General features: G+C 42.4%; 5 protein-coding genes across 5 annotated transcripts; 3 read left to right on the top strand and 2 right to left on the bottom strand.

The window, feature by feature from the left end:
- Window positions 1-114: 114 nt before the first annotated feature.
- Window positions 115-831, top strand: VTP21DRAFT_617 (uncharacterized protein; the record flags this gene model as incomplete). The annotated part of the gene is made up of 1 exon (XM_069396771.1): window positions 115-831. One exon carries the CDS (start codon window positions 115-117, stop codon window positions 829-831), a length of 717 nt encoding a protein of 238 aa, XP_069256996.1.
- Window positions 832-1,239: 408 nt separating this feature from the next.
- VTP21DRAFT_616 (uncharacterized protein) lies at window positions 1,240-2,667 on the bottom strand (the record flags this gene model as incomplete). Its single annotated transcript, XM_069396760.1, has 7 exons — window positions 1,240-1,385; window positions 1,467-1,616; window positions 1,688-1,756; window positions 1,819-1,932; window positions 1,994-2,150; window positions 2,218-2,344; window positions 2,414-2,667. The coding sequence occupies 7 exons, from the start codon at window positions 2,665-2,667 to the stop codon at window positions 1,240-1,242; spliced, it is 1,017 nt and encodes a 338-aa protein (XP_069256995.1).
- A 548-nt stretch (window positions 2,668-3,215) lies between these two features.
- Window positions 3,216-4,080, top strand: VTP21DRAFT_615 (uncharacterized protein; the record flags this gene model as incomplete). Its single annotated transcript, XM_069396749.1, has 2 exons — window positions 3,216-3,606; window positions 3,686-4,080. The coding sequence occupies 2 exons, from the start codon at window positions 3,216-3,218 to the stop codon at window positions 4,078-4,080; spliced, it is 786 nt and encodes a 261-aa protein (XP_069256994.1).
- A 493-nt stretch (window positions 4,081-4,573) lies between these two features.
- On the bottom strand, window positions 4,574-8,778 carry VTP21DRAFT_614 (uncharacterized protein; the record flags this gene model as incomplete). The annotated part of the gene is made up of 14 exons (XM_069396738.1): window positions 4,574-4,790; window positions 4,904-5,223; window positions 5,291-5,517; window positions 5,604-5,726; window positions 5,795-5,897; window positions 5,963-6,011; window positions 6,080-6,219; window positions 6,292-6,495; window positions 6,568-7,347; window positions 7,433-7,867; window positions 7,926-8,099; window positions 8,157-8,279; window positions 8,344-8,515; window positions 8,579-8,778. The coding sequence occupies 14 exons, from the start codon at window positions 8,776-8,778 to the stop codon at window positions 4,574-4,576; spliced, it is 3,267 nt and encodes a 1,088-aa protein (XP_069256993.1).
- Window positions 8,779-9,217: 439 nt separating this feature from the next.
- VTP21DRAFT_613 (uncharacterized protein) lies at window positions 9,218-12,876 on the top strand (the record flags this gene model as incomplete). Its single annotated transcript, XM_069396727.1, has 12 exons — window positions 9,218-9,476; window positions 9,546-9,850; window positions 9,921-10,111; window positions 10,176-10,658; window positions 10,717-10,796; window positions 10,864-10,981; window positions 11,042-11,571; window positions 11,630-11,809; window positions 11,870-12,093; window positions 12,155-12,374; window positions 12,427-12,574; window positions 12,657-12,876. The coding sequence occupies 12 exons, from the start codon at window positions 9,218-9,220 to the stop codon at window positions 12,874-12,876; spliced, it is 2,958 nt and encodes a 985-aa protein (XP_069256992.1).
- Between the last annotated feature and the right edge of the window lie 7 nt (window positions 12,877-12,883).

Raw genomic sequence — 12,883 nt, 5'->3', positions numbered from 1 at the left:
ATTTTTGCCTATTCCAGTCAGCAAAGGAGAAAATTACCATTCAATTCCAACCGCTCATCTCCCATAATCATCCCATCGCTCGCCAGATTATTCCCTCACAACCTTCCCTCGGATATGACCAACACCAATCTCGCCCTCCATCAGATGCATGACCCATACCTTCGCCCCCTGTCGCCTCCTCAAACCCTCCGACCCATATTCCACCAGCAGCCTGCCCCAGAGAGCACCCCAAAGCCGCTAATCGTGCTCCCGCCCCCTCCGCTATTTGCGCCTCCATCATCACATTACCCGTCTCCGCTTCCCCTCCCGCACGAGCAAAAACAGCAGCCCCAGCAGCCCGCCCTCCATTCATCCCCACCGATAAGCTCTCAGCATGCCCGGCAACCTGTTTCAACTGGATTGCGGGGACTCACCAATATATTTAGGATCCAGCCGTTGTCGTCGTCGCCGTCGAACAACATCGGCGTAGAGGATGGGCGGGTGGCAAAACGTATCAAGCGTGCTCCTGGCGAGGAGCCTAAGCGCAAAGGAGGGAGGGGTAAGCGCTCCTCGTCGTCGGCGTCCTCCTCCTCCGCCTCTTCCACTGCCAATACCGTTCAACCTTCTCCCGCTTCGTCACACTCCAATACAGTCGGCTTTTCTCCAATCGATTATAAGCCAGCTACGCCGGCGATGGGTGAAGTGTTCCCTAGAGGAGAGGCATGCGTTGAGTGTGGTGTAGTCGTCAGAAAGGGCGAGGTCGAATCACACCGCGAGCACTGCTTCACGGGCCAGAAGGTCATGGAGGCCGCACAGATACTCATCGCAATATCTATGGGCGGCATCGTGTAAATTACATTCTTCCGCACTCTTTCCCACGAAGTAAGCCAGTAATGGACGTTTTTGCTCTCTGCGTAAATCCAATTTTGTTTGCTCTATTTCTTGGTATATAAATATATATTTCTATCTATCATCAACTCATAAAGTTGAGTTTTTTTTTGTGATTTTGTTTGCCTCTTTTGATTGGATTATGTATATAGGATATGCATCAATCTCTATTTTTATTCAACACTATTTCTTTATCCGATTTCATACAACATTTGATTAGAAATGTCTCTCCACACAGTTGTTCAGTGTTTTATAAACAGAACAATAAATCTGCCGTCTTTCAACTACCCTCGGTATCACCAATAAATTAGAAAACGGGCCACGATTCTCAGTCCCCAAAAAGAGTATGTCCCGCAAAGGGTATCCGCCATATCACAACTTTCTCTCTTTTCCTTTCCCCGGGTTCCGCTCCTCTTTCTGCTGCTGCTCCTCTAAAAACTCCAACCTAGTGACACGTCTCGAGCCAGCATTCCACACCCGCCCGAAATTTGGAAGCCAATTTTTGCCAACCGGCAACTCTACATGGGATAAAGTATGGGGGGGAGGGGGTGAGAAAATTAGTCCATTTCCCTGCAATAATCCTCATTGAGAAGCACTACCTCGATCAATAGTTGCTCCAACCCGCTTCGGGTTCAATTTGCGCTTCATTTCCATCTTCTTAGCTCGCAAAAATGCTTCTACTGGCGGACCAATCTCGCGACTGGAACTGACGCTTGTCCCGGAATCATCATCTTGTAACCAAGGAGGTACTGTGTACCGGGATAATACATGTGCAAGTGAGGGACTGGTTGACGATTGGATACAAAGATTTTAAACTTACTGCTGCCTGGCGTAAATACATTTCCTACACCTTGGACTTGTGGGATTTTGACTCTCGTCAGATGAGATGCTAATTGATAAAACTTGGTCCAGTTCATAAATGGAGAATAAAATGGCAAGTTGTCCCATTACCATTAAATAAATCTATATCCTCCTCTTCCCCTTCTTCTTCGTCCTTCCTTGCCATCACTCCCTCATTTACGCGTTTTGAATACAATTGAGGTGCGGTAGTTCCCAAATATCGATCTATAAGTAAAGGAAATAAGAGACATGATTGAAGACAAGTATATACTGCATAACAGCTCACCTGGTAGGACACTGCTTTGAACTGTAGTTTCTGGGGGGATTTCCGCGAGCTGAAGTTCATATTGATACTGCTCATTTTTCTGCTTTTCTCCATCATTCTGCTGCTTTTGCTCTGCATCGTCAAACTGTTTATTCTTTAATCGCACTTTCCGCTCATACTAAAACCTCAACAAAATAGGTAAAAACGCACATAGAAACAAAGGGGAGCATAAATTTGATCATTACTTTTTTCAAATCCTTGGAAGAAAGAATCAGCTGAGACTTAAGCTTGATGTCACCCTTGTTTGTGCGAAAAAAGTTCTCGACACATTCGGAGTGCTGGGGGTCTGCGATGTGCTGAAAAATATGAGATCTAGCTCGGCCAACAGATAAATTAGAAAAATAGGCATAGATCCAGACGGAAAAAATCAAATTATCCTACGCAAAATATTGTCTATCTTCTGAGGAGTAACACGGCTTCACTTCTTTTTCACAGAATCGGCACCAGAAAGTCGGTTGCTGCAACACACTTTCGAGTGGGAGTGGATCTGAGAGGTGCACACGGTAACGTTGCAAACCAGTCTTATATTTATCAATCACTGCACTTAGACGCGACTGGTGTGATTTTGAGTAGAGATGGCGGCGCCCGTCCTGGTGATTGCATTTACAGAGGTGGCAAAAGGTGAACTCCCCCATGCCATCCTGGGTGAAGAACCGATAGAGCACGAGAAGAGTAAGTTCGAGATTTTGTGACGTCGAATATTTAAAGCCTTACTCTTGAATAAATCAAGAAAGTTCAAATTTTGAACTCTCTATTTAAATTTACTTTTGCATGCAACCCCTCGGACTTAGGCTTGTCTCCTTATTTTGTTCCCCAAAGCACTTTATGTGCCTCGTAGCTCTTTTACACAATATTTTCAATGTTTTACGCACTATTGTTGCACTAAAGTATTTCACAGAGATCATGGTCTTTTTCAATATTGAATCCGGTAAGCATAGCCTCCCGAATCATCCAATCCTTCAAAATGGTTCAGACGTCGGATGGTTTTCAATCCGTTTATCGTTGCAGTTAGAATTTCACCAACCCCCAATGGTTGGAAGTTTGGTGGCTGTAGAGTTAAATTATTCAGCTTAAAAGGGAGTCACTGCCACTAACGGGCCACATAAAACGTGCTGATGTGCGGGCATCTCTCCACCGCCTTTACTTCTTGTTCCCCGTATTATTTATTAAGTCCTCAGCCGCTATGAAGTTCGATGCGCTTCTTTTGTTAACTCTTGTCCTCGCAGCGGTGTGTGTTCTTGATGCTGGCGCTGCACCTAGCAAACGCCAGGTGGCAATTTTGTCCGTCGAATGCGACAACAGTTTAAACAGTTTGAGAAACAACGAACGTTTTCGAGGCAACTGCTTCCCTCGCAATTTACCAAAAGTTGCAGATACGCTCTCTGCAAACCCGGCCACTGCAAAGGCAGCTTATGATGCATACTGTGCGAGTTTCGAGTATTGCCCAATGGATGAGGTGAAGAGTGCAGTAGAAGCTGTACAAAAGGCGTGTGCAGCGGAAATTGCGGCAAAATCCCAGACCGTTACTTACGCCCTAAATCGCTATCTAGAGCTGCCTACTTTCAGGGACTTTGGTAGGCTCTCTTTCCTTACTTTATCCCATTCTCTATGATTCTCTCCTGCTACGCTGGACTCATTTTCCTCTATCGTTAGCTTGTGGAAAATCGGAGGATGGCACCTACTGTCCCATTTTCACTCTGCGGCTTTACCTTAATATAACTCAATACACTCGCGGCACTTTTGTCACCGTTTCAGAACTACGCCCCAGCGATGATGGCATCCTCTCGCCATATAGGATGGAAGATATGCTCATCTATATGCCCGAGTCAGTGCTTTGTAACACTTGTATGCAGAAGGTTGCGGCTTATACGATAACATATGGACGAGTTGAACATGCTGAGTACCGGAGTCTCGCTGAAAAATCGGAAAGTGCATTTTCGCAATGGAATCTCAAGTGCAAGAATTTGCCTGTCAACGTCACCCTTCCACCGCTAACTGGCCCGACTTCAACGATGCTTATCCCTACTGTGACGTATTCGGCCAACTAGGCCACCTCTCCCGATTACTGCTATCATTTTTCTTAATTCAAACTTGGTCTTGAGCTGATAGTTAATTTATTCAACAATTGTAATAAAGTATTTAGTTGGTGATAATAGTTTTACTTTTGGTAGTATTCATAAACTTAGAGCGGTAGACTGGCACGAATTAAACTTCTCGTGTTACAATTGGCGCATTGCCACAGCCATAAATTTCCATTCGCAAAGATACAATGACAATTAGCCCATTGTCTTTTCCCTTAAATAATTGGAAAAGAAATACCGGAGTACATCTCGGCTGATGTTTGAATAACAAAAAAGACGACGAGCGTGTACATTTTTAATTAGTAAGTGTAAGCTGCACGGGGAAATGCAATGGGGTGCTTTATAAGTTTATGCTTTTGTAACAACGCGAGAGCACTGCCACCTTCCTATAACAGCTACTTTTACGCTTTATATTTTCTAATAATTTAAATTTATTGTCTAAAACATGTGAATGCATTTTTTATGACCGACGCGTCTTTTTGCTCATCTTTGATTTGCCCGTCTTCGCCTTTTTCATTTTTGCTGCTATCTCGGCCGCTGTCTCTGTTGGCTTCCGCTTTTTCGTGCTCGCCTGATTCTTGATGCTCACAACCGAAGAGGAGTTTTTCTTTCCCATGGTTTGGGTGATTTGGTCCTCTGCAGACTTCCATTCTTCATCGTTGCCACCAATGGCATATCTACATACAAATAGTAAGAAGAGAGACGAGAGAAACCGTATCAATATATATTATTCATCTGACAACTATCAACTACATTGCACTCATAAAAAAGAAGAGGGATGTGAACTCACTGAGATAAATCCAGCGAATTAATCAGCTCCCGCTGCTTTTCACGCAGTCCTTTCACGACCTCATCGCCCGCCTCCTCTAAATCCTCATCGAGCGGTTTCTGAACAGGGTCCCATTCCTCCTCGTCCTCCACATTTTTCTTCTTGCCTTCACTCTCGCCATCCTCTTTGCTCTTTTCTCGATTGAGTACTGTGTCAGAGGATGCGGAGGGGATTTCAGCAGCAATAGCTTCCGCCTCGATCTCCCGGAAATAATTCGAGAACTTTCGCATTATCTTAATGAAAAGAGCTAGGACTTGGCTTCCAGGTATCGCTAGCTCACTCTATGCAATTTTGAAACATGGGCCATATTAACACACGTTAAAATCTCCTCATCTGGGGACAGCTTACCTCTACATCATCCACCGACTTGCGCTGCAAGCCAATTGCTAGCAGAATACAACTTTGTACTCCAGAAAGTTGGATATTGGATGCCATGCGGCGCTGGAAGTAAAGCTCGGCCATTTTTGGTAAAAGATCCAGGATAACGTGGTAGTCAAGCATGTTGTTTGCATAGGACTCTAGACGTTTGAGATCATATGGAGAGAAAAGCTGAGAAAGTTCCGGCTTGGTGAGCACTAATATTTTTAAAAAAAAGGAGAGGAGGCGAGACAATAGAGAAAAATTAGAATAGGTCGATACGGTTAAGAGCATGAGTATTTACATTGGCTAGACTTAGTCGTTTTTGATTTCCCAGCATCTGCCGCCTCCATGATACTAAGTGAAAGAAGGGCAGAGAAGCTACGGAATTGATAGGATAAAAGGGACATAAACCGCTTGCGGAAATCTGAAAAAAATAGAAAGATTAGGAATTACAATTATTTCTCTAGGCGGATAAAGTGTAGAGATAATTACCCTTTGAAAAGGCATCCAGCCAGTCATTTGATGTTTGGGTTTCTAGAATTTCATTCTTGAGCACCTTTAGCATCACGCAGGTGTGTTCTCCTGTCAAAGCATTCTAAAGAAATGGTGATGGTATTAGCAAAAGGAAAGCCCTACAACATAACCCTCACGTCAACTTACAGTAGTTTGTCGCAAATAGAGAGGGATGAAACCAGCTTTTTTCCAAAACCTAAAAATAATGCAAAATAAATAAACTCAATACATATTCAAAGATGATGAAAACAATATCCAATTTACTTGTGAAGTTGTTGTGTAAGTCCGTAAGAAACGCCAATATAGTGTAGAAGATCCGGTCGCTTTTCCGAAAGCTTCAGCAGAAGAGGAGGCATCTTTCGAGGATCACGTACGCGGATATCATCTGATTGCAGAGTAACATTCTACATAATACAAGTATAAATATATATTCCGATACAAAACAATAATAAGCAATAAATAAGTCTAGTTCTTACCTCTAGCTCCTTATCAGTTACCCGTACAATCTCATCGTCACCCATTAACTCGTCACTCTCCCTCAGGTTAGTAAAGTCGCCTTGGTAAAATTTAGTCAAGAGTTCAAGAGCGCGTGACCCGTAGCCCATGCTACTATAGTCGGGGTGGGTGGCAATGCGGATAACACGAGCGCCAGAGAGCGAAGCAAAATCATCATCTTGGAACTGCAAGAAGAATTATACCTGGTATTAGAGGATGTGGTTGGGTTGAAATGAATGTTTTAGAGAATACAAAACCTGTTGTGCAATTAGCCATGGAATCAAATCTCCTCCTGCCCGCACACCTTTCGCCAGACTGTTCAGTACAGTCTGTTTCGAGATCTCACCTTCCAAACACACTTGAATCACACACAATGGATCAGGTAGAGTTTGGCTTCCCTCTGGAATGGGTGGGAGCAGCACAAAGAGGTGGTGGGCGGGTGCATCGCTCATAAGCTGTAGATCATCGGGGGTATTCTTATAGTGGCTTGCGACATAGAGAGCCATCATTCGCTGTAGAAAAACTTCGCTCACGGGATGGAAGCTGAACAAAGTATCGCGATTCACGTAGAAGAGCTCGCACTCTGAAGGATGTGGGCAGCCTTGGATGTTTTTGGAAACAGCAGTGGCATCTAGACACAGCAGCTTGTTGAGCCACTTCTCTACGTGATCTCCGGGATTATATCTGATCGGCTCGTCGAGCTTGATCTCTCGAAGGGTACGCCCTCCGGCTACTCCGCCGGTAACTCCCTCCGCGGACTGCTTGACTTCTTTACCCTCTCGGCTCACGACCGTGCCGTGCTCGTTAGAAGTCCCATTCACCTTCCCAACAAACCCGCGAGATTGCTCGCGCAATTGTTGGATGAGCTTCAAAGAAAGAGAGCGGCCAGTACCTTCGTAGCCATTGATGGTTGAAGCCATAAACACCAGGTAAGGACCAAGAAGCTTCTTAACGTAGGGAAGCGGAATGGCAGCAGCCTCGTCGATAACGACGAGCTCAGCTTGACCAAGAGTATGAGCATCTTGAGGTTGGATATACTATGATATTTTGTTGAAATAATAAAAAAGGACAGACAAAGACAGTCAGTACACAATTCCTGGTGTCTCCAAAACATTATCATACCTGAATAGTTTGTCGGTGTTGCCTGAAAATATTCACTCGTACAATTGCCTTATTAAATGCCGGGTTTGTACTCTGCACAATATCGTAGTCCAAATGCTCTTCGTATTTGAGGGCATCGAAGCCTTTGAAGATAAATTCAAATAATGTCTTCAAGTTCTCAGGGCTGGGAGAAGTTACAAAAATGTTCGAATAGCCGAACGCAACGGCTGACGCAATTGCAATCCCCAGTGCAGCAGATTTACCACGACCACGAGAGGCAGTTAATGTAACGGTGCTACGGAGAGTTTTCTCGGATATGGCCTCAATAAACGTTAGAATAGCCTTAGCTTGGTCGAGAGTTCGTGCTGTAGCAACAAGTGAACCAGCAGGCTGCGTTTCGGCAAGAGAATCCTTAAGCTCTTTGAGTTCTCGCTGAGATTCAGTTAATTGCTCATCCTAAATGTAGAAAGTTGGAGTTAACTGAATAAAAGAAAGGAGCTAAGAGAGTGCATACTGGAGTCTTGAGAGGCAACGGCTTCACGTTTTTACCAGCAGAAATGGGTAAAACATTCAATTCGTCGTCAACAACCAAGCAGTTCTCGCATGAGCCGAGGGAGAGTATAAATCGTTCATTAAATCGAGCTACGACATCGTGGTGGGACTCAGTGCGATAGCGTGAGTGCACATCCTACAAAATCGATTAATATGGCTATTTCCAAACAACTTAAAAAAGCGAGCAGGGTACCATAGTCATCGTGTAGAGCTGCTTGAGAGAATTCATTGTTTTAAGTAAAAGCACAACAATTCCTCCTCCCTCTACCGTCTCAATAGTTCTCGCCAGCAAGTTTGGGGTCAAAGCCTCAAAATCCTAATCCAGGAGAGTAATTGGCATTTAATAATTGAGGTAGACCCATTGCTCTAAAAAAGCATACCTGTAAAATACACATGCCATAGGTATTACCTAGGATCTTCTGAGTTTCCTTATAGTAACAGTACCGAATATTTGTCACGGCAACAAAGAGTTCAAATGGATCTTCCGTATTAGCTTCTCGAATACCACGCTTGATTTCCTTTTTTATCTTTGCTTCACGCTTTTTACGGTGACTATATTTTTATATGATGTAAGAGAAAATCAATCAAGACATCAAAAACAGCATTGCTACTAACCTTGTGAACCCAAGTTCCTTTTTATAGCACCACAAAACTGACGGCCGCGAACTCACTTGCGCTTGAGAGAGCAACCAGTGCAAGTTTACCACTTGGTCTCTGCCCTTATCACCCACAACAACAAAGAATGTACGGTGTTTATTTTGAACACCATTCTTGATAAGTGTGTGTATCCTAGGATCGATGACCTTCTTCACCATTTTCCGGTTTGTGGATGAAAGTCAAGCGGATCTTACTAGCGAGAATTTTGAGAGTGATTGTGACTACGATTTTTGTTTATTTTTTGTGACTTCTATCATTCTTCTAGGTAAGTTCCTGTATTAGAGTATAATCGACAGATTAGCTAGTGAAACTAAGCAGGTGTGGCTAAAACATTCATATTACTACAGAGGTGCTCGAGCTGTCTTCTATTTAGCTTTTAGAGGCGTCACTCAAAAAGTATATTTAAAATGAAATATAAAAGTATCAAAAGATTATAAGACGATGAGTTTATTTCCTTTTTGGTAGTATCAAATTCAAATTTTAATTATTATAGAAAATTAGTCGCGTAACTAATACGCCAAAATTCTCGGCAATTTTCGCCACTTAATATTGTTTCCTCCGCTTTGAAATGGTCGTTTTACATTGTCGCAATTGATAATGCCAGAGCCAATCGATTATAACAAATCAAATTCAAAAAAGGACAACAATAAACGAGATGGCCCCAACACTAATGCTAGTAACAATGCAGAATGGATAAGTGTGCGGAACTTATCGCACCACCATTTCTCCGCAAATGCACACCGAATCACTTACGACTCTGCCATTGAAGATATAAACAAGAAAAACGAAGAGTTGGAAGAGCGTTTGAAAAGACAAAAGGAGTTGCAAAAACAATTGGAAGAGGACCGTAAAAATGGTAATTGTTAGAAGTTTAATCGTTCTGATCTCTCCTAAGTCTAACAGTTACCTTTTATCACTTTAATAGGTAAGACTGACTTCCACCCAAATGAGTATCCGGGATATAAAAAGGCGGATGAAGAGAAAGAGCAGGCTGCAAAAAAGGATAATAAATCAAGAAGTGAGAAAACTGACGAAAAAGAGAGAGAGGGGAGTAGAGAGGAAAATAAGGCAAAATATGAAGAAAAGCCCGAAGAAGACTTTCATCCAGATGAACGCGCTCTACGCGAATTTGAGTATATTGCAAAATTTGAAGAAGATGATGGTCTCAACGAGAAATCGCCAGTTTATAATGTCGAGAGCACTTTTGAAATCGATGATAAAGATCAAGATGTAAGTATTTGTTCAGTAGGCATAATTATTCTGCTTCTTATGATATATTTTACTGACTGCTAATTTACAGACACCTGATAATTGGATTCCTCGACACAAAGATCTCATCCGTCTTACCGGATCACATCCTCTAAATGCTGAACCGCCACTTCACAAATTAATGGACCATGGCCTTATCACTCCAAATAGTCTACACTACGTGCGTAACCATGGTTCCGTGCCGAATCTTGATTGGGATGAACATAAAATCAAGATTGAGGGGTATATAATTCTGACTCGTTGGTTTTCTCATTGATAATGTCGCTTACTTTTATCATCTTTAAAGGCTAGTTGACAAGCCTTGTGAACTTGCTATGAAGGATATTGTTTCCCGTAATTGGATCCATATCCCTGTCACTCTTTCATGTGATGGCAATCGTCGGAAAGAGCTCAATATGCTTCGACGTAGCAAGGGTTTCAACTGGGGCTCAGGTGCCATAAGTACTGCCTATTGGCGTGGATGCCTCCTGCGTGATATTTTGCTTGAACTTGGAATTAAAATGAATGCCAAATTCGTGCACTTCGAAGGTGCGGACAAACTACCCAATGGTCACTACGCAACAAGTATCCCCTTATCTCATGTCTTGAATGAGAGAAACGATGTATTGCTTGCCTACGAGATGAACTCATCACCATTGAGTCCCGATCATGGATATCCTATCAGGGTGCTTATTCCTGGTTTTATAGGAGGAAGAAGTGTGAAATGGTTAACTAAGATTATCGTGAGTGAGCAAGAGTCAGATAATTATTATCATTATCATGATAACCGGTAACATTTCTCAATTGTACAATTGTAATATTAGCTGATGTATTTTTTTTTCTTTTAGAGTACTGCCATCTCACGTTTTAAGTGACGTACAAGCTGAGAAAGAAAAATGGTGGTATTCACCTCATACCATCTTATATGGTAAATAGGAGAAGCATTTATCATTAGCTGCCACTCTAATCTTTGACTCCACGTACCTTTTTGGTAGAGCACACTCTTCAATCTGTAATAACTCATCCGGCCCACAACGAGCAAATATTACTTAGCAACTTGTGTAAGAAATCTGGTAAAAAGGCGGTATACACAATTCGAGGTTATGCGTACTGGTTAGTGCGAAAGAGTATCTACCCAAATTGGGAAAATTTTAATTGATTATTTGACTATAGTGGAGGAGGTAGTCAAGTAAACAGAGTTGAAATATCGCTAGATGGAGGCGAGACCTGGCATTATTGTTGGCGAAAGTTCATTGATAAACCTTTACGAAATGGTAGATATTGGACTTGGTGCCACTGGGAGCGTGAGGTAGACCTAATTGGCTTACTAAATTGCCGAGAAATTATGGTACGTGCGTTTGACGCACGAGAGAATACACAGCACACAGAGCCAATGTGGAACCTCATGGGCATGATGAACAACTCAATATATCGAGTCAGAATAAGTGTGGAATTAGCGGATGAAACTACAGAAGAATCGCGGTTTATATTCCAACACCCTGTGGAACCTGGAAGTGGAAAGGGTGGATGGATGCAGCCTTCACTGGAACAACAGATCGAAGCAAAATTGCAAGAAGCAGCAGTACCCCAGAAAGAATATCATATCGACACGATTAAGAAACATAATTCAGATAAGGACTGCTGGATCATTATAGATAACAAAGTGTATGATGTCACGTCGTTCTTAAATGAACACCCAGGAGGTAAACTATCAATTGTCGAGTTAATCAATTTTATAACTAGAAATCTCTTTGGTCTTAGGACCGCATCCACTGCTGGCAAATGCTGGCAAGGATGCATCTGAGGAATTCGATTCTATACATGATACTCAAGCGCGTAAAATGACCCAAAAATATTTAATTGGAAAGGTAGCCAAAGAGAAACACGGCAAAAGTCAGAAGAAAGAAGAAAAGAAGGGTGACGAAAAAATCACACCACAGGGTAATTAACATTTCCAGAATATAACTCAAAAATGCTAAAACAACTTTGTCCCATAAATAGACAAACGTATTGCACTTCATAGGCATCGATGGCTGCCTGTCACACTTGTCAAAAAGGAAGACATCACTTGGAACACTCGTCGATTTACCTTCAAATTGCCCGAAGAGAGGACGCAGCTTGGACTTCCAGTCGGAAAGCATATTCAACTGGGCATTCACTTCAAAGATCGTATGGTAGTGCGACCTTATACACCAGTACGCCCCGTGACTCCTGAAGATGATGATGTAATGCTATTTTTATTTTATTACTTCTTTCACATTATTAATATAGTCAGTACGATGATAGGGCACGTTCGATTGCATTATCAAGATATATATGCCAAATATTGATCCCAAGTTCCCTCCGGGCGGTATCTTAACCAATGCACTCGATTCGCTCGATATTGGCGATGCTGTCGAAGTTAAGGGGCCTGAAGGTGGCATTGAGTATTTAGGTAATGGACGCTATAAAACCGAGGGAGAGGAAAAGCACTTTGATGTTCTTTCACTGGTTGCGGGCGGAACTGGTAATATATCCATAGTATCTCTATATTAAAAATTTGCTAACTCTCTTAATAGGAATTACACCTATCTATCAACTTGTGCATCGAGTTTTAAAGGATCAAAAAGATCGCACAATGCTCTCTCTCATTTTCGCCAACACGTCAGTAAATGACATTTTATGCCGAGAAGAATTGGATGCAATTCAAAAAGATTATCCCAGCCGGTAAGATTCACTTTTTTGAGAAAGAAAGTGATAGAAAATGACAATTGATTATTAATTATCCATTCTTTCCCTTTGCTTTTAGAATTAAGATATGGTATACGGTTAGCGAAAAGCCCAAAAATATAGAGTGGAAATATGATATTGGTCACGTCACCAAATCCATGATGAAAGAGCACCTCTTCGAGCCCTCCGAGCGTCATGGCGCGTTTGTGTGCGGTCCTCCGGCGATGATTGATAAATCGGTCCTCCCTATGCTGGAAGAATTAGGTTATGAGCAGGAAAAAAATTTGTTCTCATTCTAAATTGTTA

Source organism: Calcarisporiella thermophila, assembly GCF_041956535.1.
Source record: "Calcarisporiella thermophila strain CBS 279.70 unplaced genomic scaffold VTP21scaffold_1, whole genome shotgun sequence".
NCBI lineage: Eukaryota > Fungi > Calcarisporiellomycota > Calcarisporiellomycetes > Calcarisporiellales > Calcarisporiellaceae > Calcarisporiella > Calcarisporiella thermophila.
The sequence above is the reverse complement of the archived record's forward strand: the minus strand, read 5'-3'. Positions and strand labels throughout refer to the sequence as shown.